The 19,276-nt window shown below is 40.0% G+C and overlaps 1 protein-coding gene across 3 annotated transcripts in view; it reads right to left on the reverse strand.

Moving 5' to 3' along the window:
• The window catches only part of LOC127630484 (dynamin-1-like protein), a 43,084-nt gene that overhangs the window by 12,091 nt on the left and 11,717 nt on the right, over positions 1–19,276 (reverse strand). For all 3 annotated transcript variants that reach the window (XM_052108048.1, XM_052108046.1, XM_052108047.1), the window contains 6 exons: positions 18,569–18,907; positions 16,782–16,902; positions 5,554–5,709; positions 4,287–4,376; positions 3,456–3,554; positions 581–694 (listed from right to left, as the gene is read on the reverse strand). In XM_052108048.1, coding sequence (XP_051964008.1) covers positions 581–694; positions 3,456–3,554; positions 4,287–4,376; positions 5,554–5,709; positions 16,782–16,902; positions 18,569–18,907 — 919 coding nt within the window. The remainder of the gene's footprint in view (positions 1–580; positions 695–3,455; positions 3,555–4,286; positions 4,377–5,553; positions 5,710–16,781; positions 16,903–18,568; positions 18,908–19,276) is intronic.

Below are 19,276 nucleotides of genomic sequence, written 5' to 3' on the forward strand. Positions count from 1 at the left end.
ACCCGGCCATCCACATGATCTAAAAGAAAACGCGATTCACCAGACCAGGCCACCTTCTTCCATTGCTCCATGGTCCAGTTCTGATGCTCACGTGCCCATTGTAGGTGCTTTTGGCAGTGGACAGGGGTCAGCATGGGCACTCGGACCGGTCTGCGGCTACGCAGCCACATACACAGCAAGCTGAGATGCACGGTGTGTTCTGACACCTTTCTATCATGGCCAGCATTACGTTTTTCAGCAATTTGTGCTTTCTCCCAATTCTGTGGGATCTGACCAGACGAGCTAGACTTTTAGACGGGCATGCGAATCAATGAGCCTTGGGCACCCATAACCCTGTCACAGGTTCACCGTTTGTCCTTCCATGGACCCCTTTTGGTAGGTACTAACCACTGTATACCATGAAAATCCCACAAGACCTACCGTTTTGGAGACACTCTGACCCAGTCACGTAATCTCTTTTACAGAGCACCAATCATGCTGTAATTAATAATTTTGTCAAATTATGCAAAAAGTGATGCTATGATATCACCCTTAGCAAAACAAATAAAAGCACCCACAGTTTTGTGGAGCATTGAGTTACCGTGTCGAGCAGGTTGACAGTTTTGCTAGGGCTCCCAAATCCGGGCACAGGACCTTTCTCTTCTAATGACATAGTCTCATTCTTCCATCGCTTGCCTGCATCACCAGCCTCCGCCTGTAAACACAGATTTTTAAAGGAATAGTTCACCCACAAATGAGAATATTGTCTTCATTTACTCACCCTTGTGCCATTCCAAACCTATGACTTTCTGTGTTCCCCAGTAAACAGTTTTACAGAACATTCATGCTGCTTGTTAAAGTCATTATTTGCTGGAAATCTTCCACATGTGTTCAAACTTGGCTCATCTCATTTCTTGATGCACCAAGTTTGAATATGTGCAAGACATCATATAGCGAATAATGACTTTTAGTGAATCTCGATCAGGACCTCAAACAAAGCTATCATATAGGTTCCGAAAACATGTATAGCACGGAATATATAGTGGATGGGTTGTGTGGACTTCGTTTACCTGTTATTTTTTTGTCATTTTTGGAGCTTCACAGCCTCTGGTCAATATATGCATTCACTGACAACTTTTCAAAGGACACTAGAAAGCGGCTTATTGTGAGAAAGTGGCATTCCCATTTACATGCACTGTTTAAGTGGCTTACTCTTCACTCCCGTATACATGTGGCTCGGTCAGTAAGCAGCTTTCTCCACAGCAATATGATTTCCTGGGACACTTGTGTAAATAGCAAACACTGATTCCGAGGATGACTTCGGTTTTTATTCTCGGTTACTTCACTTTATTTCCATATATTCCAGTGTTGTTGCGGTGTTTGTTTTACTTAACTTTCCATTGCGTCCTACAGCCGAATTGCGCTGCAATAGTGGGGTTTCCCCCTTATGTCAAACTTTGGGATTCCCCCATGTACTTCAGCTTGAGGGATAGTTGATATTTTATATTGGAGTGTATAAATGGGTATATTTTCCCATTGTACTCCCAGAAATGTTGATTTCTTTCTGTTGTGTAACCGTGTTAACTTTTTTGGGCTCTTGTAAGAATGGAGCGTTTGCATTTACATGGCCACATGAGCCACGTTCTCCAGGGGAAACAGAGGTTTGTTAAACCACTTTCTCTTAATACCTTAAGCGGTGTAAGGAAATCAGCGTTCTCGTTTACATGATGTTTCAGAATGCTGCTTTCAGCAAAACCCTGGAATAAACTGTTTTCTTTAGCACATACAGGGTCTGAAACTAACACCCGCCAAGCACCAAATGCGGGTACATTTTCTGTTTGGTTTGTGAATTCTGCAGCGTCACAGGCAACTCTGGTGGGTGTTTTTTTTCTTCTTCTTTCTACTAGTTTATCAGCTTGTAAAATAAATGTAAACACGTTCAAGTTTTGTCATCATGGGGACTCTGTTGGCCTGGCCAAAAGAACAATCAGTAACACAGGTGTTTACATAGAATGGCCCTTATTAGCGCGTAGTCCAACTGCTCATCAATAGTCTCATACGCTCTGTCCACTGATGTGTGGTAAGAAAAGATGGATTTAGTGCATTTAATCCAGACTTCAAATGATGATTGCACACATTCTTTGTGGCAATTCTGTAGCTAGGTAAGCAAACAAATAATAAATCAATACCGTTTGTATAATTTGGGCATTTGAAAATGAAGTTGGGCATTTTTCCATCTGTAATTGCGCATATTTAAGACAACATCATTGCTCATACTAAAAGCTTATAGTAGAAAATACAAACTCTGCCCGAAGCAGCAGCTCTCTGCTGGTGAGCGGGTCTGAGTGGATTTCTTCCGTGCCAGTAGGCATGAAACATTAGCAGTACATCTCGATGCAAGATGAAAGCAATGTTCAGGAGTGTTCATGCCATTGGGATGAAGACCACTCTTGAATTTACAGTGGATGTGCAAGTAAGTTTTAATTTCCCACAACCACACATACAAATTCTCTGGTAATGATGGCATTAAACTTAAAACCAAATGGTTTACATGGCGTTCGGTTTTGTTAACGGTTCTTGAACGTGCATTATACCGGCGATGCGGAAAGAGAATCAGACTAAAATACCCAGACAGTGTTTCTTGTATTACTTTTAAGTGCCACAGCAACACTGCTACTGAATCTACAGCATGAGAGGAGACATAAAGCACTACCAGTAGACCCGATTCCCAAAGAAATTCATTTTTTGAGCCGATTCTTTTGAATATACAGTGCGAGACATAACAAGCACCAGTGTAATCTAATTCACAAACAAATTACTCTTTTGAACCGGTTCTTTTTACAGAATCAACAACGGTTCTCCGATTCCCAAATGCATGACTTTATCAGCCGGCTATATTTAGTGTATCTAAAACGAGTTGAACTGAACACTGAAATAATTGACTCACTCCAAGTAGTGTACTTTAGGCTCATGAGAGTTGCTTACTGGTCATTCGTAAGACAACATGTACTTTAAAATACAAATTTAGTTTTGTTGATATAAGTGAATAATCTAAAATATTATACTAAAAAAATATACTAAATCTGGATATATCATAAAAAATATAACAATACAATTCTTTAAAAATGCAGTTCATACAGCATTGTTTGTTTGTCTCATATGTCTGTAAAATCTACTTGTAAAATACAAAAAAAAAAAAATGTCCGGTAAGAAATCTAATAAATTTTTTCATCTACCAGCCACCTTGGCTGGTGGGCTAAAAGGTTAATTTCGGACCCTGAGCATATGTAAACGTGTTCACTATATAGGAAAAAGCAGCATGAACATTCTTACAAATTTCTCATTTCGAGTTCCACGGAATAAAACAATTATTTACACAAGTTTGGAACAACCTGAGGGTAAGTAAATGATAACATTTTTACCCTCAAAACCTAGACAAAGAGAACGAGAGAGAGAAAGAGATGTAGTTTCAGTACCTGCTGGCTGTTGACAGACGCAGACACTTGGGCAGCATCGGTGAAATCAGGATGTTTAGTGTTTATATAGGCCAACTCAATCGCAACCAGATTATGAACCTTAAGCAGAGGTAAAGCAGTAGATTAAGAACCATTATGAAGCAGAAGTAAATAAAGCTCTTCAGCCAACATGATGACACATTTTCAGAATTAACCAAAACTGTGCTCACAATATAGTAGGCTCTCAGTATGGTTTATGATCTAATATAGTGTGCACGTTTTTCAAAAGGTCCTAAGAAATCATTTTTTTGTCATTTAATTTTATTATATTTAATGTCATTATTATTAATAGCATTATTATCATAATTATCATCATTATTATTATTATTATAACTACATTGAACATCACATTTTACTATACAGTCGCAATTTCTTCAATTTCACTCATATTTTTGCTTATTAAACCACAAAAGGCTGCGTTTCAATTCTATACATTATATAGTCTGCATTTGCTGGGCACTTCACAGTGAATAAGCGCTCTGCTCTCTGTCACTTACTACATGCGGTTCGATCCATGCTCATGATGCGTGTTTGTGATCGACACATTCACTTTGAAACGTGCAGCACATGCAGACAGTTATATTTATTTCATTAAATTTCAGCCCCTTGTGGTTTAATCATAACAGTAGGACACTTTATCCCATATATGTCAAATGTCATGACATTCCGCATATTAGAGTCAATTCCGATTTTATGACTGGAATCCACGATTCTGTCCTTGTTTTCAGCATCGCGCAAATTATAGGGCATGTGTATGTGTACACATGCTAGTAGGTACACCCATATTCTTACCATGTCATTTGTAATTGGCAGGCTTTTTCTGAGTAAACTGGTCACCACCTCCACTATAGATTCATGCAGTTTGGGAAACCGCAAAAGCTCCTTTGAGAAATAAACACACATTTAGTTTAGTATCTGCCATTTACAGCAATATTCATAATGCAGAAATATATGTGAATGAGTATACAGCGCCATGTCTCAGCATAATATTCAAGCAACACTTTTTCAAACTTTTTCATATCCACAGTCTTCCCCAGAATCAATTCAATTCACATTTTGACATTTTAACTTTTTGAATTTAAAGGAAACAAGGTATAATGTAAAACAAACGTAGACAGCAGGAAAGAAGAGATAAGAGCAGAATGAGGTGCAGAATTCTAATGCAGACTTCTCTGAGCCTCTCTGTGTGTGCTGTGCATGTGGGTTGTTAACTGGACCTTTCACATTTTATGGTGTAGAAATTCTGCTAAATATGACGATGTATTAAACCAATAATTATTCCCACTCATCAGCACCAATTATTATATGTCAGAAGAACTCTTGAATTTGTTTATAAGTGTGTAGGCACAATCCACTCCGCAACACAAAAGATGAATTTCTGAATAATATCCTTCAACACTTGTCAATATAATGAGAGTGAATGAAGACCTGAGCTATCAACAACTTCAATTTCAGTTCACTGGTTCATATAGTCCTGGAGCACATTAAGGTAAATCGATTTGGCATGCTGTCCATAAGGTAGGGGCTCGAGAACAGGACTGGGCTTGAGTTTTGAGATCACCCCCCAGACTAACTGACTACAGCAAGCAGAAGGACAATTTTGAAATAACTGATATAGGCATTATAAAATATAAAGGTAGAGATGGGAGGTGGAGGGATGCCAGAAGAATCAACACCGGTGCTAGGGAAGCAGCCGCTTGTATATCCTTGAGATATGATTGGCAGGTCTTGATGAACAAGCTCCTCCCGAATTTACTTCATTCTGGCTTCAGAAGATTTATTATATGGAGCATGAGTCATATGGATCACATTTACAATACCTTAATAGTGTGTTTTTGTCATTCTGGAGTTTTCACATTTATTATATGGAAAACAGTGGCCAGGATATTCTTCAAAAAGAATGTCGTATGGGTTTGGAACTATATGAAGGTGATAAAATGATGACAGAATTTACATTCTTGTGTGAACTATTCCTTCAAACTGTTCAAACTATACACATACACAGTGTATTGGCAAATGTAATATCCTACATGAATGCATCTGACAAGGTGTGTTTCACCTGTGTGCTGTAGGCAGAGCAGTGTTGAATGATTCTCTGCAGTTCTTCATGTACGAGCTCCACACAGCGCAGGCTGGGCTCCTCTAGTCTCTTGATTTGTTTCTTCACCAGTAGCTCAAAACTCACTTCAGGAACAAACAGTGCTGGCCGTGGACCCTACATCCATAAAAACAACACAATACAGTCTACTCATTTCTACATTTGCATGAGTAATAAACTAGGGCAGCACTCACTGCAGTTTCCATAGGTCTTCTTGCTAGCGATGTGGTATTGTATTGTTGCAACACAACAACTTTCTAGAATATATATTTGATGTTTAATCTTGATTGAACCCTAAATTGAAATTGATTTGTTGAGTCAATGATTGTTAAAAAAACACTTTTGCTGTTAACGGTCAGAATTGACCAACCATAGAATATAAATGGGAGAGACCCTGACACAGAGCATTTTTCTTTTGTATTTTTTTTAAATACCATCAATAAATCAGTCAAAAGACAGAACACGAACACATAGAAATATAGAGGTGGGACTATAAAACATCCAGAGTGCAAACATACACATACATTGGGGAGACCATAATAAAATAAAAATCAATAAAAGCAAATAAAAATCAATAAATCTACTATAATGCAGAACACACACACACACACACACACACACACACAAATGAACGAGTGAGACTAACACAACCAGAAGACAGAGCACAGAACTCACAAACACAGATCAAAGAACAAAAAACCTGACCCCAACGTATATGCTTAGGTGTGGGAGCTGCAACGTCCAGACAAAACACTGCATCCATTTGTTATGGAAACAAAGAAACTTAAACTAATTTATTTTATTGAGTTATTGAATTTTGATATTTGAAATGCATTATTGGTAAAAAAAAAAAAAAATGTAATGTAATGCTTATTCTATGTCTTTGTAACACCATGGTCAGGTTTGACTGTAAACATAATGTAACATTATTGCAAAAACTGACACTTCAAGGCGATAATTATTATTTTTTTAACTTTGACAAATAGTAGTGAGATTAATGTCTAAAAATATATCAAATTCATAACTTGTGATAATATAATCTAAATTATTAGATTTTGTGGAGGTGAGGGCGTGGTCGAGTGCCTGTCTGGGGAGAGAGAGAGCGGTAAGGACATCCACCTGAGATGAATTGTGAATAATTGCCATCTCTATGCTCACAACGAGAGTCGGGAGAGATAAAAAGGCTGACAGTTCACAGAGAGAGGAGAGAGACAGACAGACCAGAGTCTTCGAGTCTGTCCCCTGAGAGAGAGAGAGAGAGAGAGAGAGAGAGAGAGAGAGAGAGAGAGAATCACACGCAGCTGCCGTTTGTGTGTTTATGTTTGTGTCTTTTGTTTACATTAAATATGACTTTGAATGTTCAGCTGGTTCCTGCCTCCTCCTTCCCGGGTTTCGGCACCAATGTAACACGGCTAAAAATGTGACGAACCATCAAAGTAAAATTGAATGATAACTTGAACAAAAAGACAAACAAACACACACAGGGCAGCTGCATGTGGCACTCTCTCTCTCTCTCTCTCTCTCTCTAAGGGGACAGACTCGAAGACTCTGGTCTGTCTGTCTGTCTGTCTGTCTGTCTCTCTCTCTCTCTCAATTCAATTCAATTCAATTCAAATGAGTCTGTCTGTCTGTCTCTCTCTCTCTCTCTAAGGGGACGGACTCGAAGACTCTGGTCTGTCTGTCTGTCTGTCTGTCTCTCTCTCTCTCTCTCTCTAAGGGGACGGACTCGAAGACTCTGGTCTGTCTGTCTGTCTGTCTGTCTCTCTCTCTCTCTCTCTAAGGGGACGGACTCGAAGACTCTGGTCTGTCTGTCTCTCAATTCAATTTCAATTCAAATGAGCTTTATTGGCATGACTTGTACAGTATTGCCAAAGCATTGGCCATTACATAGGCAATGAACAAATAATCAATAAAATTAATCAGTGAACAAATGCATGAATACATTTATATATAAAAAAAAAAAAAAAAAAAAAACTTTTGAACCAACATTCAGACCTTAGTTTTGTCCACTGGCTGACTCTCGTAGTTTGTGGCAGGCTGTTACATACTTTGCTGCTGTTATGATTGAGCTGGAGTTTTCTCCCAAAATATAATTTAATTTATCTGAATTTGGTAATGCCATAAAATTTGGTTCTAGTTGTTGGAATCTAGTGAAATAGTCCGATCTAATGCTGTGATAGTGATCACAGTGTATGAGGAAGTGTTCTTCTGTCTCCACCTCTCTGAGAGCACAGAGAACACAGTCTCTGCTCTCTCGGCTGCCACCTCTGCCGGTGCCGTCCTCTCTCTACAGCCAGACAGTGGGCACTCAGCCTGTATCTGGTCAGGGTCTTTCTCACTTTATGCTCTTTTACACAGCTCAAGTATTCTGCTGGTTTATAATCTCTTTTCAGGTTTAAATAGAGTTCCATCTTTTTTTGTGATTTAGTAGCATCTTTCCAATAGGTAATGTAATTTAGTTTTTGTAATTTTATAATTTGGTTGGGCCAGATAGTGCTGTGCTGGTCTGGCTGTAGTTTGAGCATCAGCTGTGAGAGTGCGCTCCGGGGCCGGTTCTGCTCCTGACACCGCAGGGCTTCGGCCTGGTAAGAGCTCGGGTCACTGCGCTTCAGGTGCTGGTAGAATTTCACAGCTCTTTTTTGGATATTGATCAATAGGGGGTATTGTCCCAATTCAGCTCTGCAAGAGTTGTTTGGTGTTGCTCTGTTTACTTTTAGGATGCTTTTACAAATTTGGGTGTGCAGAGTTTCGATTTCCTCTTTTTCCCATTTTGAAAAATCTTGGGTTTTTAGAGGTCCCCATATCTCGCTGCCATACAGAGCAATGGGTTCAATTATTGCGTGTAGGATTTTTAGCCAGGTTTGAATTGGAATTTCATGTCGAATAGAATTTTTGATCATGTAGAAGACCCTCATTGCTTTTGCCTTCAGTTCATTCACAGCCAGATTAAAGTTCCCTTTCGAACTCAGTTTTAGCCCCAGATATGTGTATTCGTGGGGGTGTTGGAGGACTTGGTTTCCTGCTCTAAAGATGTATTTATTTTCCCTACACCTGGATCTATTTTGAAAAATCATTATTTTAGTTTTTGCGAGGTTAATTTTGAGAGCCCACGTTTGACTGAATGTCTCTACGACATCGAGGAGCTGCTGTAGTCCCTCTTTTGTTTTTGACAGAATGACTAGATCATCTGCAAAGAGGAGACATTTAACTTCTGATTAGCGTCAGGGTTGGGCCGGGGGCAGTGGACTTATTTAAGGCTTTGGCTAATTCGTTTATATATATGTTAAATAGAGTGGGGCTCAATGGGCAACCTTGTCTGACTCCTCGTTGTTGGGAGAAAAATTCTGTTCGCTTATTTCCTATTTTTACAGCACATGTATTGGTTTTATACATGGTGCTTATCAAATCAAATGTTTTCCCTCCAATCCCATTTTCCAGTAGTTTTAGGAAGAGTCCTTCGTGCCAGATCGAGTCAAAAGCCTTCTCAAAGTCAATAAAGCAAGAGAAGACTTTGGATTTATTTTGGTATACATGTTTATCAATGATCGTGTGAAGAGTGTAAATGTGGTCCGACGTTCTGTGTTTGGGCAGAAATCCAATTTGACTTTTGTCCAGAATTTTGTGGGTTTTGAGAAAGTTCTGCAATCTTATGTTAATAATCGAACAGAATATTTTCCCCAGGTTGCTATTGACACATATGCCTCTGTAATTGTTTGGCTCATATTTGTCTCCTTGTTTAAATATTGGTGTAATTAGGCCTTGGTTCCAGGTGTCGGGGAAATATCCTACTTTCAAAACAAAGTTGAATAATTTGGTTATCGCGGTTTTGAATTTGTCGTTGGTGTATTTGATCATTTCGTTTAATATTCCATCAATGCCACATGCCTTGTTGGGTTTTAAAGCATGCAGTCTATCTGTAAGCTCATTTACTGTGATTGGGAAATCCAGGGGGTTCTGATTGTCTTTTGTTTCTAATTTGGTTTTTAATTCATTTCGAGCAGGATTTCTTTCAGTTGTTTTGTACAGATTTTCAAAGTGTGTCCTCCATATGTTCCCGTTTTGAATGGCCAGTTCTTCCTGTTGTGGCCTATAGAGAGAGTTCCAATTGTTCCAGAAGTTACTGGTGTTTATTGACTCCTCCATTTCTTGAAATAATTGTTCTGTGTGTTCTTCCTTTTTACTCTTAGAGTTTGTTTGTACAGTCTAAGGGCTTCGTGATATTGATGGCGGAGTTCTTCATTGTCAGGATCTCTGTGTTTTTGATTTGAAAGATTTCGTACTGTTGTTCGGATATTTTTGCACTCACTGTCAAACCACATTTCTTTGGTGTTTTTTGGTTTCCTTTTTGATGATTTCTTTTTCAAATTGCACATGGATGCTGATTGGTGGAATATTTTGGTAATGTCGCTAAGTGCCAGATTTATGCCTAATTTATTTTGTGAATATGTGTTCATTATGAATTTGTCCAATAATAATTTGATCGTTTGACTTTCTATTGCATTTTGATAATTTTCTGTGCTGTTATTTGTCCACTTGTAGGGTGGTTGCAGCTTCAGTAAATCAGAGGGCTGTCTGTGTGATTCATTGCTATGAGTTCGTCTTAAATATAGTGTAATTTTACAGTGGTCTGACAGAGGTGTTTGAGGACTGACTGTGAATGCCCTGAGATGCACTGGGTCGATGTCTGTAACGAAGTAATCCACAGTACTGTTGCCCAAGAAGGAATTAAAGGTGTAACAACCAAAAGAGTCTCCCCGTATACGGCCGTTCACCTATATACAGGCCCAGTGATCGACAGAGCTCTAGTAGGCTTTTCCCACTTTTGTTTGTTAAACTTTTGTTTCCTATCTCTCTCTCTCTAAGGGGACAGACTCGAAGACTCTGGTCTGTCTGTCTGTCTGTCTCTCTCTCTCTCTCGCTCTCTCTCTCTAAGGGGACGGACTCGAAGACTCTGGTCTGTCTGTCTGTCTGTCTCTCTCTCTCTCTCCTCTCTCTCTCTCTCTCTCTCTCAGGGGATGGACTCGAAGACTCTGGTCTGTCTGTCTGTCTGTCTGTCTCTCTCTCTCCTCTCTCTCTCTCTAAGGGGACAGACTCGAAGACTCTGGGCTGTCTGTCTGTCTGTCTCTCTCTCTCTCTCTCTAAGGGGACGGACTCGAAGACTCTGGTCTGTCTGGTTTAGCTGATATTTTTCTACTAAATAGTGCATAGGGTCACTATCTGGGTGTCCTGTCCTGTGTGTAAAGGCACAGTGACAGTGATGGTAATTATCTGGAGGTGTGTTGGACAAATGGAACCAGAATTTAGCTGCTCTCTTCTGGATTTCAGTGAGGAGCGGGAACCGGCCCAGTTCTGCTCTACAGCCCAGATTCGGGGCGCTTCTGTGAACTCCCAGGATGTTTTTGCAGAATTCTAGGTGGAAAATTTCAACAGGGCTTTTGTCCCAAGATTCATAATTTAATTTATATTTGAGGCCCCAGATTTCACAGCCATATAGGAGTATTGGTTTGATGATGCTGTCGAAGACTTTCAGCCACAGTTTAATGGGGGGGTTGAATTTAAATAATGATTTTCTTATACTATAATATGTCCTGCGGGCTTTGTCTGTCAGATCTTTTATTGCCAAATCAAACTGTCCTGAAGCAGAGATTGTAAGTCCCAAATAATTATAGTGGTTGACATGATGAAGGATTCTTCCCCCAATTGTGAATATATATTTATTGCTCAAAATGCGATTTTTTTTCTGAAAGATCATGACTTTGGACTTCTCCATGTTTAATGGTAAAGCCCGATCTCTGCTATATGTTTCTAAAATGGAGAGGCTTTGATGTAGTCCCTCTTCATTAGGGGACAGCAGCAGCAGGTCGTCAGCGTAAAGGAGGCATTTGATTTCTCTGCCATCTAAGATCAGTCCAGGGCAAGATGACTTTTGAAGAGTTGTGGCCAATTCATTAATATAGATATTAAACAGAGTTGGGCTGAGGCTGCAGCCTTGACGAACTCCCTTGGTCTGATTGAAATAATTGGTTCTTTTGTCATTAATCTTCACGCAGCATTTATTTTCAGTGTACATGTCTTTTATGACATCATATGTCTTTCCTCCGATGCCACTCTGGAAGAGTTTCAGGAAGAGTCCGTCATGCCAAACACAATCAAAGGCCTTTTTAAAGTCAATGAAGCAGCCGAATATTTTGCCTTGTTTTGTTTGCTGAACATATTTCTGTATAAGTGAGTGGAGTGTGTAGATGTGATTAGTTGTTCTCTGTTTAGGCATGAATCCAATCTGACATGTATTTAGTGTCTTGTGTTCTTGGATGAAGTTCACTAATCTGTTGTTTATAATGCAACAGAAGAGTTTCCCGAGGTTGCTGCTGACTGTAATGCCCCTGTAATTATTGGGGTTGTACTTGTCCCCTTGTTTGAGGATTGGGATTATTTGATTTTTCTTCCAGTTCTGAGGAAAGTGTCCTGATTTTAATAAGAGATTGAATAATTTCAGAATAGCATCTTTGAGTTTGGGGCTGCTGTGTTTCAGCATCTCATTACATATTCCATCCAAGCCACAAGATTTGTTATTTTTGAGGGATTTCATCCTGTCAGTCAGTTCATTTAAAGATATGGGGGCGTCCAAATGGTTTAATTGATCTTTTATTGTGTGTTCCAGATTGTTTAGTTGAGAGGTCAGGTGTTTTTGGCTGGGGTTTGGTTCATTTTGTAAATAGAGGTTTCTGAAATGTTCTGTCCAGAGTTTTGGGTTACAGATGGGAGTGGATTTGACTTTTTTTGATTGATCTAAATGATTCCATAAATCCCAAAAGTAGTTTTCATTGACAGCCTCCTCGATCTTGTTGAGTTTAGCTGTCATATGATCAGCTCTTTTCCTTCTCAGTAGTGACTTGTACAGGTTCAGTGTTTGGTGATATGTGGAGCGTGTGTGCTGGTTTGCGGGGTCTCTGTGTTTTTCATTTGATAATGATCGTAATTCCTTTCTTAATGATTGACAATCTTTATCAAACCAATCGGCTTTAATGATTTCTTTCTTTCTCCTGTATATTTGTCTTATTCTCAGGGCTTTGCCGGCTACTGTATGAAATATTTTGGTTAACTGTTCTGTTGCCGAATTGATCCTTGTCATGTCTTGTCTAAATTTGGTGTAGATAAATGTGTCTATCATATTCTGGACATGAATGCTGTGGAGCTCTGCCTCATACCGTGCAGGACTGTCATTTTTCCATATAAATTTGGTGGGGAGGGAATACAATTGAATGTTCTGATCAGAAGATGGCAGATTTGCTGACTTGTTTATACTAATGACTATATGGCTGTGATCTGAGAAGGGAAGCTGTGACATCACCATGAAGTAGTTGATCTTATTGTGGTCTAGATCTGTAATAGCATAGTCCACTGTGCTGCTACCTCGAGGTGAGCGGTAAGTAAATCGACCCAGAGAGTCTCCCCTTGTCCTGCCATTAACTATATATAACCCCAGACTTTTACAGAGCAGCAGGACGTGTTTCCCATGTCTGTTTATCGTGCTGTCATAGTTCTGACGGGCTTTAGTACAGAGTTGATTCTGCTGTATATGTGCACTATTAATATATTTATCGCCAGCTGAACAATGTAGTCTGGTTCCTTTCCGGTTCTTGCATTCAGATTCCCCATTACCAGCACAGAGCCCAGAGACTGAAACTGAACGATCTCTGACTGTAGTGTGGGTAAGGTGTCCTCATTATAATAGGGGGACTCGTATGGGGGGATATACACTGCACATAGATACATATCCTCATCTGAACAAATGACTTCCTTATTAATTTTCATCCAGATATGTGTTTTCCCTTTTTTTACAGGTTGAATATAGTGGGAAAGATGCTCTTTAAACCAAACTATAATTCCTCCTGAATCTCTTCCATTCTTAACATGAGGGGTTTTCATTGAAGGTATAAATAACTCTCTGTAGTTTAAAGGGGTGTAAGTTTGAGACTCTAAACGACTCCATGTCTCAAGTAATATAATTATATCTGAACTATATACAATATTTAATAAATCAGGGTTAGTGCTTTTCTCTCCGAAAGATGAAGAGATCATCCCTGAATGTTGTAGCATGTTATTTTAAATGACGACATTGAGAAATTTTCTATTTACCAGAAAGAATAATATATGATTTTACAACCCAATAGTGTTTTGTAAATCAATTAAAATCAATTAAAATGCATCACAAAATAATAATAATAACAGTAATAATAAAGGATTAAAGAATATGCTTGACTAAACTCACATTGTAGGTTTAATCTAATAATCTATTAACTTAACTGACTAATTAAGTTAATAGATTATCACATATAATTTTCAGCATGTTTTTGATCTGGCTGAGGTCACTGGTGTGTCTGAACTACCTCTACCAGCCACAACAGCGGCGTAGCTGTCCGACTGTCTGCCGGGATGCCGTGTGACCCTCTCCTCTCTGACAGGACGTGTTATCTGGGGGCTCCTCAGAGCCGCGTCCTTGATGGATTTTGCAAACAGTCTCATGCCGTCTCGATGAATGTGGAGATGGTCATATAGGTGCGCATGAGTGATGCGCTGATGGTTTGCTATATGAACATTTGGCATGAGTGCACACACATCAGTTATCTCTGCATTAATGGCATTTATGATGTTTTGTGGGACATCTCTGCGAGGCAGAAGTGTAGAGATGATGACTCTGGCACTGGGGTAGATCCCTCTAGCTGATTTCACCACGTTGATGAGAGCTTTGGCGACGTCCACTCTCCTGGTGCTGAGGTCGTTTGTCCCAGTGTGCAGTATAATGTGTGAGGGCGTGCCCAATTCCCCTTCTCTCAGCAGTTTCAAAGCAGAGTGAGAGGTGGGACACCAGAGTTTCCTCACAGTTCTCCCTGGAAACAGTCGTCTCTGGTCGAGGTGGTTGCCGTTGGAGTCACAGAGGATGATGATGTGTTGTCTCTTCTCTTCTCTGTTGCTGCTGATAGATGTTGTGTTCTGAGGAGATCTCTGTCTGGTGCTGATGTCTTTTCTCTTGGAGTTCTGAGAAGCTTGAGAGACCTGAGAAACTTGCGTGGATGCAGGGGATGGGATGGTGTGTGTTTGTGTGTTGACACACTGCTGATGTTGTGTTGTGTTTGTGATGTGTTCAGGAGGAGAGGTGTTGAGTGACTCTGTGGTTGTGATATGTTCAGGGTTTATGTGTAGCTGTTGTCTCATCTCCTCCAGTTGTTTCTCCAGCATATTGCTGTGTTGATCTCTCTTGATCAGCTCCTCTCTCACCCTCATCAGCTCCTCTCGCAGCTCCTGATTGGTCTCCTCCAGCTGTCTGACAGCAGAGAAGAGCTGCTGAAGTTGTTGTGTGCTGAGGTGGCTGGTCTGGTTTTTGAGCTGGCAGAGGCTGTTGGTAGTTTCCTCTTTAAACAGGAAGTAGTCCTGCTCCAGCTCAGCGATGTTGTCTCTCAAGGCCTTGATCTTTGGAGATGCTGGAGAGACAGTGTTTCTGTATGCTACAGTGGTGCTCGAGCTGAGGTCAGTGTTTGTGGTATAGGACTTTTCACGGCTCTTCACCTCAGGATCTTTCTTAGACATCTGAACCTTTATTTTAAAGTCCATGAAATTGTTCTGGAATTCATCAAGGCTGGGTTCTGACCCCTGGACCATGACTGTACCATTGTGATACAGGTTTACAGTCAGCTTTATCTCCTTTTCTCCTTCTAGAGTGATTTGTCTACCTTTACTGATGCCACCTTTTCTGCTGCAGTGCATGGCAGTTATGAGGGTACTGTGCCAGGCTGATGGGTGATCAGTGAAGAAGAGCAGGTTACACCGGACTGTCTGTCTGTCTGTCTGTCTCTCTTCTCTCCTCTCTCTCTCTCTCAGGGGACGGACTCGAAGACTCTGGTCTGTCTGTCTGTCTGTCTCTCTTCTCCTCTCTCTCTCTCTCTCTCTCTCAGGGGACGGACTCGAAGACTCTGGTCTGTCTGTCTGTCTGTCTCTCTCTCTCTCTCTCTCTCTCTCTCTCTCTCTCTCTCTCTCTCTCTCTCTCTCTCTCAGGGGACGGACTCGAAGACTCTGGTCTGTCTGTCTGTCTGTCTGTCTGTCTGTCTGTCTCTCTCTCTCCCTCTCTCTCTAAGGGGACAGACTCAAAGACTCTGGTCTGTCTGTCTGTCTGTCTGTCTCTCTCTCTCTCTCTCTCTCTCTAAGGGGACGGACTCGAAGACTCTGGTCTGTCTGTCTGTCTCTCTCTCTCTCTCTCTCTCTCTCTCTAAGGGGATGGACTCGAAGACTCTGGTCGGTCTGTCTGTCTGTCTGTCTGTCTCTCTCTCTCTCTCTCTGTGAACTGGCTGACTTTTATTTCCCCCGACTCTCATTGTGAGCATAGAGATCCATTAGTCCATAATGCAACACAATTCTAGAACATTCTGTAACAACTTTGATTTCATTGTGTTTTTTTGTTTACTTTCAAGTTTACTTAATACATTTGAGTTGGGACTAGCCAAATATTTTTTGTGGTGTTAATGTAGCATTGATAGGAAGAACAAGTGTTGAAATGAAGTGTTATTTAATGCATTTTTGAGCAAGATGAGAATATGAGGAGATGTGTTAATGTTTATTATTCTGTTATGTTGGTATTTAAAAAGAGTGTCTGTTATGCTAGAGTTTTCAAGAAGGTACAGCTGCAGGCCGCAGTGGGCGGAATGTACAAAAGATGCCTGCGTTACTCCAGAAGGGGGCGTGGTTACTCCAGAAGGGGGTTGGGCCAACTCCAAAGGGGGGCGACATCTCCACACACAGTTAGAGTTAGGGAAGGGGTTAAGTTAGGGGCTCTCTATACTTTTGCTGGCGTTTGGAGCTCCCGCCACTTTTTGGAGCTCTGCCTGCAGCTATATCCTTCTGAGTAGGGGGTTCCCAATGTAGTGAAGAATGGCACTTATGCTTACTATAGTAAATTCATTTGATCTAATACAACTAAATTATTTTGGCTCAATGAAACTGACTTAATCTGAATGAAAGCCATTAAAATACTTGTAAAAACTGTTTTCATTTAAATTAAGTAAGAGTAATGATTTCATTTTTTGAATGTCTGCCACTGGAAATTCTATTAGTCAAAATTAATAATTACAATATTAAGGAAATAATCAACAATTATACATTTTGGCATAAACGTGCAGCCCTACTATACACTGTACCGTGGCGTTTCTGATAGCTGTGAGGATATCTAGTTCAGTGAGTCCTCCCAGTGGATCAATGGACTGCAGGGTTCTTCCAAATGTCTCGTGGAAAATGTAACAAATACGAGCTCCACCACACCTAAAACAAACCAATGCACACATAATCAGCGAAAAGTTACAAATCATGCAGCATTTGTGGCCATCATAGGCTCGTTCAATATTTCACACAGCCCTCGAGTCATATCCAAAAGTCCAGCTAGACCACGTCAATAAACAGCACTTAATTAATCGATAGCATCCAGGGACTTTTGCCAGATATGTGAGATTAACAGGATTTCAGCCAACAGCGCACCGTGTAAATAAGGAGCTGGATGGGCTTGCTGATTATCATCATGTCATATTCAGTGAGCCAGACAAAGTAAACATGGTGCACTTGATAGCTGTTATTAGCTTTAGTGTGAAAATGACAGACTAAGGAGCTTTTGAAGTCTCAGGCTAACGCAAGGTAATAATAGCAAGGTGTAAGATGCCAACTTTACTAGGTGACTCCAGAAATCACATTTACAGACTGTTCATGGAACATTTGAAGCATTTTGCTCTCAAAAAATGGCAAGCTCCTATAAATATACGGCTGTCAATTGATTTTTTCTTTTTTATCTAATTAACTAACTAAATACATGACCTGCTGATTAATTAATCAAATTAAATGCAATTAATCACATGTAATCAATATTTGCTGAGAAAGTCCAGCAAATAAAGAATTCAACATGAATAATACATCATTCAAATAATTATAAATAGAATATGTAGGGCCTATAATAAATATGATCATTCAGATTGAAATATATTGCATTATTGGGCAGATGAGTAAAGCGTTAATTAGACAATATGAAAAGTGTCTTTAAAAGGACAATATTTTTTGTTTAATTCTTACATCATCAGCAAAGCCTACTTGAAGCTTGAATTGCTCCTATGGTTTGAAAATACATACCGGTACTTTTATTAGTCTTCTGAATCTACCTACGGGTTTGATCAAATAAAATCAAACCTTTCCCAAACCTTGTATTTTAAATGGACAGTTCATCCAAAAATGAAAATTCTCTTATCCTCATACCAGATGGGTATGTCTTTCTTTCTTCTGCTGAACAAAGATTTTTAGAAGAATATTTCAGCTCTGCAGGTCCATACAATGCAAATGAATGGTGGTCAGAACTTTGAAGCTCCAAAAATCACATAAAGGCAGCGAGAATTAATCCAGTGGTTAAATCCATGTCTTCAGAAGTGACATTATAGGTGTGGATGAGAAACTTAAATATTTAAGTCCTTTTTTACTATAACTCTCCTCTCTGCTCGGTAGGTGTCGATATGCACGAAGAATGCGAATTGACAAAAACAAAAGTGGAAGAAAGTGAAAGACTTAAAAACAAAAAAACTGTTTCTCACCCACACCTATCATATATCTTCTGGAGGCATGGATTTAACCACTGGAGTTGTATAGATTACTTTAATGCTGCCTTTATGTGCTTTTTGGATCTTCAAAGTTCTAGTCACCATTCACTTGCATTGTGAAGACCTACGGAGCTGAGATATTCTTCCTTAACATCTTGATGAGCGAATTTCCATTTTTGGGTGAACTATTCCTTTAAGGCGTTTGGTCAGGGAGAATTTTATAAAAAGACAAAATTTCATTAGCATACAATCGCTTATGGTGTAACAAAGCAAAATATCTAAATAAATAAACAAATATTTAAGAACATCGTTCTACAGGAAAATAAAGCAAAAGTTTTGCATTTTCTTTAACTCACAGTTCAGAGGTCTGTATGTGTCTGGCAGTGCCTTCAATAGTGTTACAGTAGTCAGTGGCAAACTTGGTGACAATCTGCAGCAAGGTGGCGCTGTGGTCTTCAACAGGCTGCCCGTAGCTGTTGATTCGAGTCTGGTACTGGGCGGTCAACACCGTGACTCGAGTCTTGAGCTCCGGAAGACAGTCTCTGATGTGATGCATGAGCAGTCGACTCAGGATGCGAGCCAGGTATTGCGAGCCACAGCGGGAGGCTAATGACGGGTAATGCCGCTGCAGAAATGCATGCTCATCTTTGCAGGAGTCGACGAGACTCTTTTGGGTGTTCAAGTCATGTTGACTCCTGGCAAGGCACAAAAAAAGTGGATGAGATGGCATTCACAACCCAATTCACTAAAATGTAACTGTTTCTAAGTGAAACAGAATATTCATACACGGGGGAAAAATGTAAAACCGGACTTAATTATTTCCATCGGGAATTGACTGGATCGTGAAAAGTGGTCTCTAAATGATGGGTGTTTGGAGGCAAGGGGTTAATAAATAAGAAGGATTGGCAGTGTCATCTGAAAAAGGCACAAAGCCGTTAAAGAGGCAGAGCAAGTTATCATTTTTGATTTCATGTTGACTTTAAACATGGAGAATTTTGGTCACCACAAATTGTTTTTGACATGGAAGTGTAGGTGTCTGTAACTTTTTTTTTCAGAGAAGGAAA

The sequence above is a fragment of the Xyrauchen texanus genome, chromosome 37, assembly GCF_025860055.1.
Source record: "Xyrauchen texanus isolate HMW12.3.18 chromosome 37, RBS_HiC_50CHRs, whole genome shotgun sequence".
NCBI classification, from domain to species: domain Eukaryota; kingdom Metazoa; phylum Chordata; class Actinopteri; order Cypriniformes; family Catostomidae; genus Xyrauchen; species Xyrauchen texanus.